Source organism: Myxine glutinosa, chromosome 1, assembly GCF_964187855.1.
Source record: "Myxine glutinosa chromosome 1, kmMyxGlut1.1, whole genome shotgun sequence".
Taxonomy (NCBI): domain Eukaryota; kingdom Metazoa; phylum Chordata; class Myxini; order Myxiniformes; family Myxinidae; genus Myxine; species Myxine glutinosa.
In genome coordinates this window covers 397,339,051-397,357,894 of record NC_136261.1, presented here as the reverse complement: position 1 = coordinate 397,357,894, position 18,844 = coordinate 397,339,051, and the positions used below count along the sequence as shown (strand labels likewise).

At 45.6% G+C, this 18,844-nt stretch overlaps 1 protein-coding gene across 1 annotated transcript in view; it reads right to left on the bottom strand.

Moving 5' to 3' along the window:
* Positions 1–18,844, bottom strand: part of LOC137419652 (uncharacterized) — a 320,348-nt gene that overhangs the window by 254,258 nt on the left and 47,246 nt on the right. The window contains exons 2-3 of the mRNA XM_078770335.1: positions 11,906–13,004; positions 2,388–2,392 (exon numbers count right to left, since the gene is read on the bottom strand). Of these exons, the coding sequence (XP_078626461.1) occupies positions 2,388–2,392; positions 11,906–13,004 (1,104 nt within the window). The remainder of the gene's footprint in view (positions 1–2,387; positions 2,393–11,905; positions 13,005–18,844) is intronic.

Genomic DNA, 18,844 nt, shown 5'->3' with positions numbered 1-18,844 from the left:
TCTCCACTCAGACACAAAAACAGACAAGCGGAAAGATTAAATAAAAATAAAACTGTTCTTTTTCCACAGGCCGGCACTCATCATGCTCAACGAGACATTGGAGCTTGCTGGTCGGCGAAGCTCAAAGACCCACAGGCGGGAAGCACACAAGATGGCCGCTCATCGCGGTCCTTTTTCAGTTGTCCTCCCTCGGGTACCTCTGCCATCCGGGGAAGCACAACACGGACCCACAAAGTGCCACTTACACCTCCTCCTCACCATCGCAAAAGTCCACCAGAGCTCCCAAAGTTCTCCTCACAATCGCAACCAAGGCAGCCGCAGCAGAGAGTCAGAGACAAAAGCGTCCACCCCACATGAAAGCCAGAACAAGAGAGAGCGTGATTCTTCCTCCTCCTGCTTAAAAAATTCGCTCTGGCGTCACCCAGACCAATCGCAGAGTTCCACCCAATCGCTCCATGGTCGGGCTTGACCAATGACGAAGCTTGGGGCGTGGTCTGCTGGTTCTGATAGTTTCCACACCCCTTGTCCCACTCTGTGGGTGCGGCATTGTTCCACAGTCGGTTGGTGGGGCGGGGTTTACTTGTCGCAGTTTATTCCGGTAGTTGTGGTTATTGGGGGTGCTTGTTGTTATAGTGAAGACGTGGGTTTTTGCAGACGGCTTGTTATAATTGCAAGAACATAGGGGAAATCACAAGAGGCAATCACATACTGGGAGAACTATCCTGAGACCCTCCCTAATTAGCTGGTCTTCACCAGCCCCTTCTCCCCCTGTCCCCCACTCCCCTCACTCACCCCGTGTGAAGAGCACATAAACAACCTTAAACTCAGTTTTTTGACTTACATACTGGACATCGAGATGCGCTTCCCACTCGCATACGGTCGATGCTACCCAACACAGTCCTATCTCCACTATGGTAGGTCGTCCCCTACCCTCACAACGCAACAATGTAACATACTTTAGGGAGAGTTAACGCACCAGATGTTTTTTTAAATTTTTTGTGCACAGTCGAGGCTCGGGAAAGAGCGAACACATTAAACACAAAAATATAAATGGACACATAAAACATAAAATAAAGGGAGCGGGAGACAAGAAGGAGAGAGAGAGGGAAGCACAGCAATGGTATAGAACAGGGAGATCGGGAGAGCTGTGGAAAGGAGAGGGCTGGGACGGGGTGGGGGAAGATTTTGCAATGTGTGCATTTCTCAAAGTGGAAGAGAGGTAAAAATGATCCCTTCGTATCGTTTTGAGTTGTCGCAGTCCATGGGTTTGAGATTGGTTGTTTTTGTTTCATTTGCAGCCCATGGCTGCTGGTTCCATCATTCTGGAAGCATAGCTCTCTGGCTGATGCAGTTCCCCCATTACTAGTAAGCTTGTACTCATTTTTCCCACCTCGGAAAGGTGACAGACTCGTCAACCCACCTGGTGTTATTTTAACGGCACGACAGGGGCTCAATCTCACCTTAATATCTCAAGTCAGCTTCAAGATTGGATACACAACTTTATGTGCAAAATATTTAAGTTCGGTCGAAACCATTTTTAAACATTCCTTCAAAAAAAGTAAAAGTCAAAACTACCAATGCTGCTGCTGATGCACTGCTTCAGGGATGGCCATCTTTTATACGAGAAGAGAGCCATTTGTCTGTGTTTGGTGTGTGTGTTATTGGTTTTTATCTCCTTATGAAGGTTTCAGAAGGTGGAACAGAGCCCTCCAAGGACCCAAAGTATCCACCTTCATGTGTGTGTGGAACAGGTTGATTATGTGACGAGGAAGAATTGAAAAACTTGGTGGACAGGTTGGGTGGAAGATTTTTTTTTTGTAAGATTCGAATCTGGATCTGGATCAGACAAATTATTTTCAACGATTCCTCACCATTGATAGATCGGGCAAAAAAACGATACAAAGAATAATATCTGAAAACATTGTGGCCAAGTGAATATAAAACTTGGTGAATGAGTTGGATCAGTGACAATAACAAACTCATAAATTTTAGTCCGATTCCAGATCAGGCCCATATAGTGGGATACAAAAGGTAAACTGTTCAGCTTGGCGGAGGTAGGTTTGGCCATTCTCGTCCTTGTATCTCGGGAGCTATATCTATCTGATCACATTGATTTGTCTTCTCCAGACTTGCCATTTAATATGGAATATTTTTTTTCTTGACTTGGGTTTACTTTCTGAACTCAGTATATCAATCTGGTGAGTTTCTTTTACTCTTCGGTGATGTCTTTGTTGAAAGAACCATGTCACTGATTGTCTTTCACAGCAAGAAGTCAATAACAGGATTACATCACAGGTGGCGTGACAAAATGTAAGGACAGGTGCATTTGACGATTGGCTTCACAATCGGGTATATAAGGGTTGTTGCGTTCTGTGTTAGTGGAAAACAACTGCTGCATGTCTACAAAAGTTATTGCCGCTTCCTCTGGAGATGGTCCGTCAACTTGACAATGCTGGTTTTTTTTTGTTTTTTTTAAATACTGAATCGAGGCTCGTGAAAGAGCTGACATATACTTCACAAACAAATCAACCAGACAAACAAAATATATAAAAAGAGGGAGCGGAAGATAAGATGGGGGGAGAAGGGGAAGCACACAAACACCTGAGAGCACACAACATTTGAGAGCAGGGAGATGTTTGGGAAGGAGAGGGCTTGGGGGGAGGAGGCGTGGGAAGGGGGGGGGGGGTGGGAGAAGTATAAAACACAAGGACACCAAGGACTTCCAGGACAGAAGTTGGTATTTCAAAAAAGTGGAATTGGGGTGAAATTAGCAGGGGTAGAAAAGATCAAGGTTTTGATGGAGGAAGATAAGAGATGGTGGTGAACAGCTGTTTTAAAGACCTGGAGGGTGGAGTGGGATTGAAGAGAGTGAGGGAGTTTGTTCCAGAGGCGGGAGAAAAGAGGAATGAAGGAGTGAAGGTGAGCAGAGAGTCTTGATTTTGGCAGTTTAACCATAAGAGGGTTGCAGGCAGATCTTGTGCGACCTGTAGGAATATTTGTGGGACAGAGCCCAGAGAGAGCTGGGGGGGCAAGGCCAGAGAGGAGTCGGTAGAAGACGGAAAGACCACCAACCTGCCTGCGGTGAGTGAGTGAGAGGCCCTTGGAGTTACCTTCATCGCGGGAGATTCCAATGATTCTGAATGCTTTGGTTTCAACTGCGTGAAGACGAGCTAGGTGTGAGGCAGGAGCACCAGCCCAGAGGGGAGAGCAGTATTCCATTGAGCAGCGGATGAAAGCCTTGTATGTGGTGATGAGCTCAGGTGTGCCAAGGAAGGACTTTGCACGATGGAGGATGCCCAGTCGGCGACTGGCTTTGGAGGCCAGATTTGAAATGTGGTTTTCCCAGGAAAGATCATGGCAGATAGTGAGACCCAAAAGCTTGAGTGACAGAACTTCTTGGAGAGGATTATTCAGAAAGTGGATGGGAGGTTTGTCCAGTCGGTCTTTTCGGAGAGACATCGTAAGAGTGTGAGATTTGTCAGGATTGAAAGACATGTTCCACTTGTTTGCCCAGTCTGTGATTTTGCCCAGGTCTGTAGAGAGTGAGGAGGCTGCAGACTGCCGATCTGAGGGATGAAGAATGGAGCGACAGAGAGTAGAGTCATCAGCAAAGAGATAGAGAGGATTTTCAAGAGAGTCAAAGAGATCATTGATGAAGACCAGAAAAAGCACAGGACCCAGAACACTGCCTTGGGGAACTCCAGCCTGAACAGGAAGAGGAGATGAGAGAAACCCATTCAGGGCCACACGTTGACTACGACTCGAGAGGAAGTCCGCCAGCCATGGGTGGAGATTTCCATGGATACCAAAAGAGGAGTTTGGTGAGCAGAGCGGGGTGCCAGACTGTATCGAAGGCACGTGATATGTCAAGGGAGACAGCTCTAATTTCCTGTTTGGCATTGAGGACCTCCATCCATTGTTGAGAAAGCAGAAGCAGCATGTCCAGAGTAGAGTGACCAGGTCTGAAACCAAATTGATGATCAGAGATCAAGCCATTGGAGAAGAGGAAAGATTTCATATCTGAAGCAATGATGGATTCCATGACTTTGCTGATAAATTGGGAGAAGGCTGATTGGTCTGTAGTTGCTGGGATCTGTTTTTGCACCTTTTTTGTGCAAATCGGTGATGTTGGCAGATTTCCAAGCAGATGGCAGATGACCTTGAGCAAAAGAGAGGGTGAAGAGAACAGAGAGAGGGAGTGAAAGAGCGGAAGAACAGGATTTTAGGACCCGTGGGCTGATGCCGTCAGGTCCAGTTGCAGAATCAGAGTCGAGGGTTGACAGAAACTTTTCCACCTTGTTTGTCATGGAGTGGTGGCTTTACGAAATTCTGGCATGAAACAGCGTGCTATTGCTCGGCAGTATGGCATCACTCAAGGTCAGGTGTCAAAGATCCTGAAACGAAATGCTCAGAGGGGTGTCCCTACTCCAATACCGAGGCCAGGACGTCCACACAGAACCACAAGGAGAGATGATCGCCAGCTGCACCGGTTAGTCTGCAATGGCTGTACCAAGTCAGCTAATTGGCTTAGGGCTGAGTGGCAGCAACTGACAAATGTGCCTGTATCCAGAAGGCTAGTCAACCAATGACTAGTTCAAGCAGGCTATCATGCCAGGTGTCCCCTGAGAAAGCCACGCCTGACCAGACAACACAGCCAGTGCCGATTGCAGTGGGCCAGAGAGCACCGTCAATGGCAGCCAGGACACTGGAATCACATGACCTTCAGTGACGAGTCTAGATTTCTGGTCTATCATCAAGATGGCCGTGTCTGAGTGCGCAGACAAGTGCATGAAGCCCACAACGAAGATTGTATAGTGCCAAGAGTCCAAGCTGGAAGTGGTGGGGTGACTGTTTGGGCTGCTTTTCATGCAGGGGGCAAAACTGACCTGGTTGCTCTGAATGGAAACCTGAACCAGTTCAAGTACAGGGTCATTCTGCTAGAAACATGGCTTCCATTTGCTCATGCAGCCTTTCGAGGAAACTTTGTTTTCCAAGATGACAATGCACGGCCTCATCGTACTCGCATGATCCAACACTTTCTTGCTGACCGTGGTGTAGAGCATGTGGAGTGGCCTGCCATGTCCCCGGATATGAATCCGATAGAGAACTTGTGGGCAGAATTAACGCGTCAAATCGACAACTTGGACCAGCAGCCTACCTCTGTGCGTGAATTGCAGCAGACTATCGTCACTGCATGGCAAGCGATTCCTGTCCAAACATTGGCAAATCTCGTGAACAGCATGCCTCGACGTGTACGTGCTCTCCTGAATGCTCGTGGGGGTTGCACGAAGTACTGAACTGTAATTTTACTGTCCGTACTGTCCTGGTTTTACTGTCCTGGTTTTCCCAGGAAAGATCATGCCAGACAGTGAGACCAAAAAGCTTGAGTGACAGAACTTCTTGGAGAGGGAATGAGGATACTTGGGAAGTTGGGAAGAGGGAAGATGGCTGTTTGACAAGGACGAATCAATTTGATTATGGTGAATTTCCTTATTGGAGATTGACAGATGCAAATATTGAACGATGCCATCCAACATGAGCATTGGGGCCAATGACCGATATAATGCCGATGTAAGCATCTGATTGAATAATTTAATTCCAAAAAATGATAATTGCACAAAATTTTTGAACTTAAATTCACAAATTTATTTAACACAATATATTATTCACTCAAAAACAGAAAAGTACATTGCACTTGCAAACAGCAGCATTTCGATCCAGTTAGTCTGCCACTCATGTTTTTAAATAAGAAAATGTATAAAACCAAAGCAAAAACGTTGGAAAGACTTTGCAAAATAATTGAAAGTAAAAAGTTTTGGGCACTTGTGTGAACAGCAGAATTTTCTTCAGTCGGTCTGCACTCCACACCTTGTACTTTTAAATCAGTAAATTTATCATCAACAAAATTAATTGTCCACACAAAAACAAATAATTAAAACTCTTAAAAACCTCAATAAAGGAAAAGTTTTAGTGCACTTGTTAACAGCAGCATTTTTTTTTTTTTTTTTTTGTTTTTTGTTTTTTGTATACTGAATCGAGGCTCGTGAAAGAGCTAACATTTACTTCACAAACAAATCAACCAGACAAACAAAATATATAAAAAGCGGGAGCGGAAAACAAGATGGGGAGAGAAGGTGAAGCACACAAACACAACATTTGAGAGCAGGGAGATGTGTGGAAGGGAGAGGGCTTGGGGGGAGGAGGCATGGGAAGGGGGGGGGGTGGTGGGGGGAGAAGTATAAAACATAAGGACACCAATGACTTCCAGGACAGAAGTTGGTATTTCAAAAAAGTGGAATTGGGGTGAAATTAGCGGGGGTAGAAAAGATCAAGGTTTTGGATGGGGGAAGATAAGAGATGGTGGTGAACAGCTGTTTTAAAGACCTGGAGGGTGGAGTGGGATTGAAGAGAGTGAGGGAGTTTGTTCCAGAGGCGGGAGAAAAGAGGAATGAAGGAGTGAAGGTGAGCAGAGAGTCTTGATTTTGACAGTTTGACCATAAGAGGGTTGCAGGCAGATCTTGTGTGACCTGTAGGAATATTTGCGGGACAGAGCCCAGAGAGAGCTGGGGGGGCAAGGCCAGAGAGGAGTCGGTAGAAGATGGAAAGACCACCAACCTGCCTGCGGTGAGTGAGTGAGAGGCCCTTGGAGTTAGCTTCATCGTGGGAGATTCCAATGATTCTGAATGCTTTGGATTCAACAGCGTGAAGACGAGCTAGGTGTGAGGCAGGAGCACCAGCCCAGAGGGGAGAGCAGTATTCCATTGAGCTGCGGATGAAAGCCTTGTATGTGGTGAGGAGCTCAGGTGTGCCAAGGAAGGACTTCGCACGACGGAGGATGCCCAGTCGGCGACTGGCTTTGGAGGCCAGATTTGAAATGTGGTTTTCCCAGGAAAGATCATGGCAGATAGTGAGACCCAAAAGCTTGAGTGACAGAACTTCTTGGAGAGGATTATTCAGAAAGTGGATGGGAGGGTTGTCCAGTCGGTCTTTTCGGAGAGACATCGTAAGAGTGTGAGATTTGTCAGGATTGAAAGACATGTTCCACTTGTTTGCCCAGTCTGTGATTTTGTCCAGGTCTGCAGAGAGTGAGGAGGCAGCAGACTGCCGATCTGAGGGATGAAGAATGGAGCGACAGAGAGTAGAGTCATCAGCAAAGAGATACAGAGGATTTTCAAGAGACTCAGAGAGATCATTGATGAAGACCAGAAAAAGGACAGGGCCTAGAACACTGCCTTGTGGAACTCCAGCCTGAACAGGAAGAGGAGATGAGAGAAACCCATTCAGGGCCACACGTTGACTACGACTAGAGAGGAAGTCCGCCAGCCATGCGTGGAGATTTCCATGGATACCAAAAGAGGAGAGTTTGGTGAGCAGAGCGGGGTGCCAGACCGTATCGAAGGCACGTGATATGTCAAGGGAGACTGCTCTAATTTCCTGTTTGGCATTGAGGACCTCCATCCATTGTTGAGAAAGCAGAAGCAGCATGTCCAGAGTAGAGTGTCCAGGTCTGAAACCAAATTGATGATCAGAGATCAAGCCATTGAAGAAGAGGAAAGATTTCATATCTGAAGCAATGATGGATTCCATGACTTTGCTGATAATTGGGAGAAGGCTGATTGGTCTGTAGTTGCTGGGATCTGTTTTTGCACCTTTTTTGTGCAAAGCGGTGATGTTGGCAGATTTCCAAGCAGATGGAAGATGACCTTGAGCAAAAGAGAGGGTGAAGAGAACAGAGAGAGGGAGTGAAAGAGCGGAAGAACAGGATTTTAGGACCCGTGGGCTGATGCCGTCAGGTCCAGTTGCAGAATCCGAGTCGAGGGTTGACAGAAACTTTTCCACCTTGTCAGGAGGAAAGGACACAGAGTCCAGGAGCAGCTGGGTACGACTGGGTACGGTGGGTACAGAGAGGGATGGGTTTGGGACACAAGATTTAGAGGCAAACACAGAGTTGAGGCATTCAGCTTTTTCGCGTGCGGAGTCAGCCGTGTGGCCATTTGAGGTGAGGGAGGGGATGGAGGGGGAACAAACACCAGAAACAGATTTGACCAGACGCCACCAGGATTTGGAAGAGGGAGACAGATAAGAGAGTTCGGTCCTGAGAACGGAGAGATATTGTTTCCTGGCTCTCCTGAGCGTGGACACACACTTGTTTCGGGCTTTGTGAAAGGAAATGAGATTTCCTTCCGTTGGATTTGCTTTCCAGGAGACGAAAGCAAGTTGTTTCTGGGCAATAGCCTCACCACAAGATTCCATGTACCATGGACGGGAGGAAGGGTATGACAACAGAAGACGAGATGGGATAAATCTGTGCATGAGAGAGAGCAGTTTGCTTTGGAAGAATTCCCAGGAAGAATTTATGTCAGAGGCAGTAGAGATGGGAGACCAGTCCAGATGATTGATGGCTGCTTGAAGACCGTGCCAGTTGGCCTGAGTGAAATGCCAGACTCGTCGACGCTGAGGAGGCTCTCTGAGAATGGTCAGAGAGATGTCCACTTTAACAAGCACATGATCAGAAGAGCCGATTGGAGCAGAAGAAGAGCAGCAGACATTTTCAGGGAAGTTAGTCATAACCAAGTCCAGAAGAGAAGATGCTCCGTTGACTGAAATCCGGGTCGGGAAATTGACAGTTTGTGTCAGTCCCAGTGAGTCACAGAAGTCCTTTGCTGAAGAGCCATGGCTGGTGAGAGAGGTACCCACACCCAGCCAACTGGCATGGTGACAGTTGAAATCACCACATATGAGGAAGAGAGAGTTGGGATGGGTAGATAGAAGTTGGTCCATATTCTCAGACAGCGAGATGTAGATGGAGTCATCACTGTTTGGTGGACGGTACAACACACATATGAACAAAAGGTGGGAGCGAAGGGGAAGCCGTAGCCAAAGGTATTCCTGGGGGTGAGGTGGAGAAAGGGCAGTGCAGGGCGAGTGAGGAAGAGAGTTTTTTATAAAGATAGCAACCCCACCTCCAGGGCGAGGCTCAGGTCTATCATACCGGAGTAGGGAGTAACCTGGGAGAGATACCAAGGAATCAGAGACATCGTGAAGGAGGAAAGTTTCTGTTAAGCAGATTACGTCTGGTTTGTCAGAAGCAACCTGTATGGAGAGATCAGACATGTTTGAGCGATGGCCCCGGATGTTTGAGGTCCATACTGTTAAGGAAGAGGAAGGGGGAGCATCGGATACAGAACAGGGGGGGGGGAGCGGTAGGGTAAGATGTGGAAGAGGAGGAAGAGGTAGGGAGAGCTGTTGAAGGTGTGTCAGAGATTACAGAATAGCTCGGAGAAAGGGAAGGATGGGGCAGACAAAAGGTTTGATGGTGATTGGGAGAGGTGCAGTGAGGTGTTATTTGACGAGGGGGAAGAGCGAGGCAGAAGGTTGAGGGAGATGAAGGTGAAAGTTGGAAGGGGGAAGAAGCGGGGAGGACGCTTTGAGGGGGAGGGGTGAGAGGGGAGTCTAGGAGGGGAGGAGTGAGGGAGAGTCTCGGAGGGGAGGGGTGTGGGGGGAGATTTGAAAGGAATGGGTGATTGGGAAGATTTGGAGGGGAGGGGCAAGGGGGAAGATTTGAAAGAGATGGGTGATGGGGATGATTTGGAGGGGATGGGCAAGGGGGTAGATTTAGAGGGGAGGGGTGATGGGAAATGGGATTTTGGGGTGATGGGATTTTGAAAAATGTACGATTAATGGGAAACGAACATTTATTGCAAAATGAGTTTCTTGAGACATTCGAGTCAAAAATAAGTTTGAGGACGCTGGAGGGAGGATGGAGTGCTGGAGAGTTTAGGGAATGAATGAAAGATGCACTATAAGAGATGGAATTTTTTTTTGGAATGAATGGATTTGGTGAGCAAGTCGAAAGCATCCTTTTATAGAAGAAGAAGAAAAAGGTGTTATAGAATATGACAGAATACAGGTCTTCAGGGTTCAGATGAGACATTTTTTAACAACGTGATCACAAACAGCGTGGTCGAAGAATGAACGAACGAACAACTAAGAACGAATAAAGAATAAAAACGGAAGGAAATGTTTTTGGGTTTTTTTTTTTTTTTTTTTTGAGATTTTAAAACAAGGACGTATGGGATGAAAAGACCGTGAAAACAGAGACCGGAAAAAAAAATTTCAGCGTGATCGGAGAACCGCTGAGACAAAAACAAAGCCTAAAGCCAAGGTTGGACACAGTAGCCTAGTACTACACTTAGGCCTCAGAATACACGATGAGAAATACCGACGATTCTGTACACAGGTACAAAAAACCAACGCCAAGAATACTATTAAAGACACCCCAATAGGTACATACAAGACCAGTTTCGACAAAAACACAATTGTGAAAAGTTACTTAACTTCGAAAGCGAGCGTGCATGGACAGCTTTGAAGAGACGAGACCTCCAATCTTGCGCATGCGCAGATCCAGATTCTGTTTAGTTTGAGTTCAGTAATCCCAGTTTAAGAGCTGCAAGTTGTTATGCAGAAAACAAAGTTTCTGTGCACTTTCTCCAGTCAGCCTGTCCCTCTTCTTCTCACAAATGGCTCCAACCTCACAAAAACTCTCTCGCTTGGAATGTGGGAGGGTGAGTTTGAACGGTGTGAAATCAGTAGTAATGCTCTAGGTGTTGAATGACACTTCAATCAGGAATTACTTGCTGTACAACTTGCGTCCTTGCCATTAAGCACTTGCACCACTTCTCAGAGGGACGAGCGACTGCAGCTGTGTGAGATTGAGCAATTATAATAGGTCTGTGATGCCCTTCGATGTCTGGACCCACTCACCAGCTACACTGGACAGGTCTTCGTGTAAACTTCATTTTATTTTCACCCTTCCTCTAACATGCGTGTAAACTTCCTATAACAACGAGTGGGTCAGATGGTTGCGGTTTGAATGAAGATTTGGCTCTGAATATGAATTTCTCGGACATCTTTTCTTCCATAATAAATTCCTCTTTGACATTTCCAGCACTCCCAGTGAACTCTCACGAATGTTCCCCATTCCCCACATTGACACAAGGGAAAGCTCGAGCTTCCTCACACCACGAGAATAAAAACTTTTTTTTTTTGGCGTTTTAAAAATATCAGCCATATCGGCGCCATCAGCCGATGCCGATAACCTCAAAATGCCACATATCGGCCCGCCAATACATCCGTCTACCACAAATCTGAACAAGGATGCAGTCACGAGAATTTTAAAGTGATTGTTCACCATTGAGAGATGGAGGAAAAACGACAAAGCATGACATTTCATTTGTGGATGACTGAAATGACAAAACTAGGTAGAAGAGTTGCTGAGATCAAAACAACAAGCAAATAGATTTTGGTTCAGGTCTGGATACAGATCCGTCCTCTCATTGAGAAACAAAACAAACTGTTCAGACTGGCGGACGTATGTGCTCTACCGAATACCATTGTAGTTTTTTATGAGACTGGGATATTGACGTTTTTGCAGGGATGCCAGTGCATGCATTGTTGTGTCTTCATGTGTACAGGTGTTCTGAGGGGAGTGTTTCACATCCCGATATAAGGTGGCTCATACTTTGTTTCTTCCTTGCAGAATATACATCTGTCCGATTGACTCAGTCCCGCCACCTTCTTTAAACCATCGGTATCGTGTTCATGGTAATGGACGATCATTTTGACTAATTCTCCATCACAGTTAAGCTGACCTCTCAGCCAATCCAATGAGCCTCCTTTGTGTACATTGAATATGTCCCTGTCTTTTCCATCTTCCTGCTATTTTGTCGTTCTCCCATTTGTCTGTGTGAATTTGTTCATATTTTATTTTTTGTTTGTTTGGAATCTTGAGGGCTGTATTCACTGATGTTACCATTTCATGAGGAGCATCTTCTATTCGCACATGTTCTTGGAAATATTTTTACAAGTTCAGTAATGTATTCTTTGATGTTGATGTAAATGTGACAAACGATTAAACACCTTGCTGCACACAGAACACTTGTAGGGCTTCTCTCCCGTGTGTATCATTTGATGTTGAGACAAAGTTGATGAACGATTAAACACCTTATTACACACGAAGCAATTGTAGGGTTTCTCTCCCGTGTGTATCATTTGATGTTGAGACAAATTTGATGAACGATTAAACACCTTATTACACACCAAGCAATTGTAGGGTTTCTCTCCCGTGTGTATCATTTGATGTCGAGACAAAGTTGATGAACGATTAAACACCTTATTACACACGAAGCAATTGTAGGGTTTCTCTCCCGTGTGTATCATTTGATGTCGAGACAAAGTTGATGAATGTCGAATCGCCTTATTACACACCAAGCAATTGTAGGGCTTGTCTCCCGTGTGCAATCTTTGATGTACATGTAAATTTGATGCCTGCTTGAACATCTTTTGACATACAGAACACTTGAAGGGTTTCTCCCCGGTGTGTATTCTTTGATGTCGAAGTAATACTGATGAATGAGAAAAGGCCTTTTGACACACAGTGCACCTGTGTGGCTTCTCTCTGGTGTGCAATCTTTGGTGTTCATGTAAATGTGATGACTGCTTAAACATCTTTTGACACACAGAACACTTGAAGGGTTTCTCCTCAGTGTGTATTCTTTGATGTCGAAGTAAACCTGATGAATGAGAAACGGCCTTGGTGCATTGTGAACACTTGCAGGCCTTCTCTCCCGTGTGTATCATTTGATGTCGAGATAAATATGAAGAGTAAGTAAATCCCTTTTGACACACAGTGCACCTGTGTGGCTTCTGACCTGTGTGTATTTGCTCACATTCTTTCAAACATGATAAAGAGGTGAAGTCTTTGTTGGAAAGAGAAAACCTGCTTGGCTTCTCACTTCTTTGGATCTCATGTTGCAGGATCGTTATCCACCCGTCACCATTGTTGTTGTTGTTGTTGTTGTTGTTGTTGTTGTTGTTGTTGTTGTTGCTGCTGCTGCTGTTTTTAGACTCGCCGTTAAATTTATCAAAATCCTGCCATGATGTCACGTGATGACTGAAAGGATCTTCTGTGTCGACCAACGGGGGAAACTTTCCCAGTTGTTTATCTGGAAAACAATTCACCAACATTGTCAATAATTTACTTTGGCAATGAAACAGAACCATAAAAAACGAGTTCAATGAACATGGTGTGTGTGTGTATGTGTGTGTGTGTGCGTGTGCGTGTGCGTGTGTAATATGTTTAGCATGTGTCACGTATAATATGTGTGGATATAATATACAGCAAAAGTCGAGCAATATTCAAAGCACATAACTCCCATGCCAAATAAATAAATAACATTCTGCAGCGTGCGACATTGCACGGGCGCTTTGGGTGCCCGGCGATGCCACCATGCAGCACACGGAGGGAGCAGTGTACAGTAATTGATTAATTGCGTCATTAAAATAAATAAATAATAATCGTAAAATTATTAATTTCTGAATCAACCAGCTGATAGCATACCTAAACCACCACTGTTTTATCTGAATCTGTAAACATTTTGAAAAGTAACAAAATTGAAAAGTTTAACAATTAATTCATTGATTTCTTGATGAATCAATAAATCAAAAATACCCTTTGCCGCCAAATTACTTATTCACCGTCGTGTCGAAAAATAAGCTTCCTCACTCAAAATGCACCGGAGATATTGCCCAGATGAGAAAGAAATTAATGAGTACTAAAGGCATCAACATCATCATCATTATCATCATCATCATCATCATCATCATCATAATCATCATCACAATAATCATAATCATCATTTTACGGCCGTTTCCATGCTTTCATGTGTTATCCATGATTCACCTAATGGCTGCTTTCCAGGCTGCACTATTCATTGCTAAATCATACATCAATTAAAACATCGATAACCATTAATTAATCAATCAATTAATTGACATTTCGTCAAATAATATTGACAGGCTCAATTTTTTCCTTTGTAATCTTCACGTAAAGTTTGACGAAGATAGCTGAAAGCGTTCACGAGTTGTCACATTCACAGACAAATAAACAAACAAACAAACATGCATACATGCTGTTGCGGATCTCGGATTACGGCGCTCCCCTTACCGAGGGGGGTTTAATCCCCTCGTCTAATAAGCTGGCCATCCGAGTCCTAGAAGATATCGCGCTCCTTTGCGGGGTTGAGGTTGACCAGGGTGACTGGTCAACGGGTTCCCAGATACCTTTGCCCCCCTCTCCGCAAAGCAGGGCGATACTTCTGCTCGAGCCACGGACAAGATGTAAGATTGCCGAGCGGTTTAGCAATCCGAAGCCCGAGCCGTTAGCAATAAAACTAACCCGATCCTGAGCGTTGACCAAATCGTGCCACGTATATCAATGGAGAAATCACGAAAGCGACTGGATGAGAGGATACCCAAAGAATAAGAAGGAAGAACACAGGTTTATTAATTATGTACAAAACCAAAACCAAAGAAGAAACAAAAGGTAAGACTGTACACGTGTACAGGAAGAGGAAGAAGCAGATACACAGGGCAATCCTGAAACACTTATTTTATCACACGCCCAGGACAGCACAAACAAACTTACACGAATGGGGAATAGCAGGGATGAAAGGTCCAGGCGATGGGGTCCGGTCAAGGCTCCGAATCCGCCGCGAAGAATGGCAGGCAGCTTCGCGTGTCGTTGGAACGTGACCAGACCTTATAATTATGCGAGGGGACTGGGATGCCGCATCCATAATCTTCGTGCCAACTCTCTCTCGCCCAACGTTCGTCTCAGAAGGTACCCTCGCGCAGATCACTCAATGCAGTGACAATCAATCGAGCGCTCCCCGCGCAGTTCGTTCACAATGACCTCCCCTCGCACAGTCCGTCAAAGGGCTTGGCGCTCGTGCTTATATGATCGCGCGTTGAATTCAAGCCACCTTCATAGGGTTATGCCCACTAACGAGCTCACCTCAGCCCTGGTTGGTTGGTGGGGGCTTACCGGCCACGCCCTGGTGGTGAGTTGACGTGGCCACACCTCGTTCTTGCCGCTCCGCCCCCTTCTTCTCCAAGCCTGACCTCGTGTTCAATGGCGTTTGGAGCCAGCACTAAGGCAGCGCTGATGGCTCAATGCAGCGAACGCTGCTAACCCAGCCACGTGATACTTTGGAGAGAGAGAGAGTGCATAATGAGCGAAATGGGGCCGATCTTATTTGATTAATGCAACGCAGATTCAACTATTGGGAACAGATCATTAACTAGAACACATACTAATGAGATAACTTATAAAAAAGCCTATGGTGTCCTACGTGTTGCTCGTGGCCTAACTCGGGTGCGACCTTTGACCTTTACACCAAAAATGGGAATATTTACAGGGGATTATTTATAAGGGAATATTACAATATTTACAAAGTGGAGGGTTCTAAAAACCACAACAATACATACATACATACAAACCGACACGCATACATACAAAAAGTATTCAGACCCGTTCACTATTTCACATTTTGTTATGTTGCAGCCTTATGATGAAATCGTTTAAATTCATTTTTTCCGTCGTCAATCTGCACTCAATGCCCCATAATGACAGAGGAAACAGGATTGTAGAAAGTTTGGCAAATTTTTGAAAAGAAAAACACTGAAATATCACATTGACATAAGTATTCAGACCCTTAACTCAGTACTTCGTTGAAGCACCTTTGGCAGCGATTACAACCTCGAGTCTTCTTGGGTATGACGCGACAAGCTTTGCACACCTGGATTTGGGGATTTTCTGCCATTCTTCTCTTCAGATCCTCTTAAGCTCTGTCAGGTTGGATGGGGACCGTTGGTGGACAGCCATTTTCAGGTCTCTCCATAGATCTTCGATTGGTTTCAAGTCAGGGCTCTGGCTGGGCCACTCAAGGACCTTCACAGAGTTGTCCCGAAGCCACTCCTGTGTTGTCTTGGCTTTGTGCTTAGGGTCATTGTCCTGTTGGAAGGTGAACCTTCGGCCCAGTCTGAGGTCCTGAGCGCTCTGTTTCAGGTTTTCATTAAGGACATCTCTGTACTTTGCTCCGTTCATTGTTCCCTTAACCCAGTCCCTGCTTCCCCAACTCCCCAGTCCCTGGCCCCAGTCCCGCAGTTCCCCAGTTCCCCAGTTCCCCAGTCACTGCTGCTGAAAAACACCCCTACAGCATGATGCTGCCACCACAATACTTCACCGTTGGGATGGTATTGGGCAGGTGATGAGCAGTGCCTGGTTTCCTCCAGACATGACACTTAGACTGTGAGAAACAAGATTCTGTGGTCTGATGAAACCAATATTGAACTGTTTGGCCTCAATTCTGAGAGTCCTTTAGGTTATTTTTTGCAAACTCCAAGCAGGCTTTCATGTGTCTTTCACTGAGGAGAGGGTTCCGTCTGGCCACTCTGCCATAAAGCCCAGATCGGTGGAGTGTTGCAGTGATGGTTGTCTTTCTGAAAGTTTCTCCACACAGGATTTCTCCACACAGGATCTCGCCACACAGGATCTCGCCACACAGGATCTCTGGAGCTCAGTCAGTGTGAGCATCGGGTTCTGGGTCACCTCTCTTGCCAAGGCCCTTCTCCCCCGATTTCTCAGTTTGGCCGGGCGGCAAGCTCTCGGAAGAGTTCTGGTTGTTCCAAACTTCTTCCATTTAAGATTTATGAAGGCCACTGTGCTCTTGGGAATCTTCAATGCAGCAGATTTTTTTTGTAGGCTTCCCCAGATCTGTGCCTCGACACAATCCTGTCTCTGAGCTCTGCAGGCAGTTCCCTCGACCTCATGGCTTGGTTTTTGCTGTGATATGCATTGTCAGCTGTGAGACCTTATATAGACAGGTAAGTGTCTTTACAAATCATGTCCAATCAATTGAATTTACCACAGGTGGACTCAAATCAAGGTGTAGAAACATCTCAAAGATGATCAAGAGAAATGCGACGCACCTGAGCTAAATTTCAAGTGTCATAGCAAAGGATCTGAAAACTTATGTCAATGTGATATTTCAGTTTTTTCTTTTTAATAAATTTGCAAAACTTTCTAAAATCCTGTTTTCTCTTTGTCATTATGGGGTATTGAGTGTAGATTGATAAGGGAAAAAAATGAATTTAAACGATTTCAGCATGAGGCTGCAACATAACAAAATGTGAAAAAAGTGAAGGGGTCTGAATACTTTCTGAATGCACTGTGCTTACTTACATACATACATACATACATACATACATACATACATACATACATACATATACATACATACATACACACTGTCGTTTTCCCAGGTATGAATACCCCTGGGAAAAAAATTAGCCGATCAAGCTTTATACTCTGCTTTACACTCCGAGGCATTCAGTCAACAATGGCAGACTTCTTCATACCTGCGAGGAGTGGTGGAGTGACGAGGCTGACCTGCACGGTGTATGCGGCATGGGTGGTTTTCCAAATCACTGACAGGTAAATGGGACAAGGCGAGGAATTAAAATGCAACAATCATGGTTTAATAAAAATAAATGCAGGTCAATGAAAAGATAACACTAAATTCCTAAATTGAGGGACCCTCCATTGGACTCGTATACAACACAAGGGGATGATAAAATAACGAAAGTAACAAAATGTCGTGAGGTGCATTTCCCTGATACTTAGCTCTGCCCTCGACGAGCAGTTTGGTGGGATCGGTCGACGAGAGGACCGCGCGTTGAAGTGCTCAACCAAATGGCGCCTGTCAATCACGCGAGCACAGAGCCTTGCCGCTTGCAGCCAAACATCTCAGCGCTCAATTCCGGGCCAGCCAGAACAACTCGGTCCCCAGCTCCTCAAAAGAGCACAAAGTCACACAGCCTCCCCTCCTTCAATGCGGCAAAGGCTCCCCAAAGCTTCGAAAGGTTCTCCTCACAGAGGCGCACACGAGCCACGTGCAGCCGGGAGCCAGCACGAGGGAGCGAGTGCACAAACTGCCACCGTCAGTATCGAATATCCAGTGCAAGAGGATATGCACAAACGCGCCAGAGCCAAAATGTCCACGTCTGCTCGCCACCAAAGCCAGGACCCAAGAGGGTAACTGTGACTGCACGGCACCAATGGCCCAACGCAAGAGCCTGTAAACTGTGTCTGCTCCTAATGACTGTTCCCACGCAAGAGGACAAAATGTCGGGTCTCCAGTCTTTTGTTCTCAAGGCTCTGATGTCATCCATCCGACAATGTCCTTGTGTGCTCCTGTCAGCAAGTCCCATCTCATCGCTCAACAATACCGGACCAATCACTGCTCTTCCGGGCATGGCCTCAAGGGGCCTGCGCCTTTGTGATGTGGCGGCTGATGGTATCATTGGTGATGCTCAATGTCCTGTTTCTTGCTACTTTTATTTCGTGTTTACTTTTGGTGTGGAATGCATGGCGGGTGTGGTGTGTGTCGTAAGGAACAAGGGAAAAGTACAAAGGCAACTTACATACAGGGGATGCACCATTAATCCCTAACTAATTAACATAACCCCACTCCTAGTCATGGGGACAAAGATACACTTTTACACGACATCCGGTCAAAACAGATCCCTGCTTTTGGTACATGGGGGTTCTTCTTCTTCACAACTGTCAGAGCACAACATCTATACAATTATACCTGGCCGAAAGTATTGCAATGCCTACCCACCACAAATGTAACAATACGTACATACAAACAAACGAGACAGACCAACATGATTAATTGACAAATATAGTCAAATAAGATTGACAGCCTCATTTTTTACTGTGTAGCCCATCGGGCGAAGCCGTCTAGAACAGTGTTTGTCCATCTGTATGTATGTATGTTTTGTCATGTGACTGCTCTCAGTTAACACCGAGTCACGGGAAGGCCAAATGTAAGCTTTTACTCCAAAGGCGATGCCCAAATGCGTAGTTTATATATGCGGGGAAAGAAAGGGACAGAGGCAGCTGAAGCTTACCTGTTGCGATTGCCTGCAGTCCCAGAGC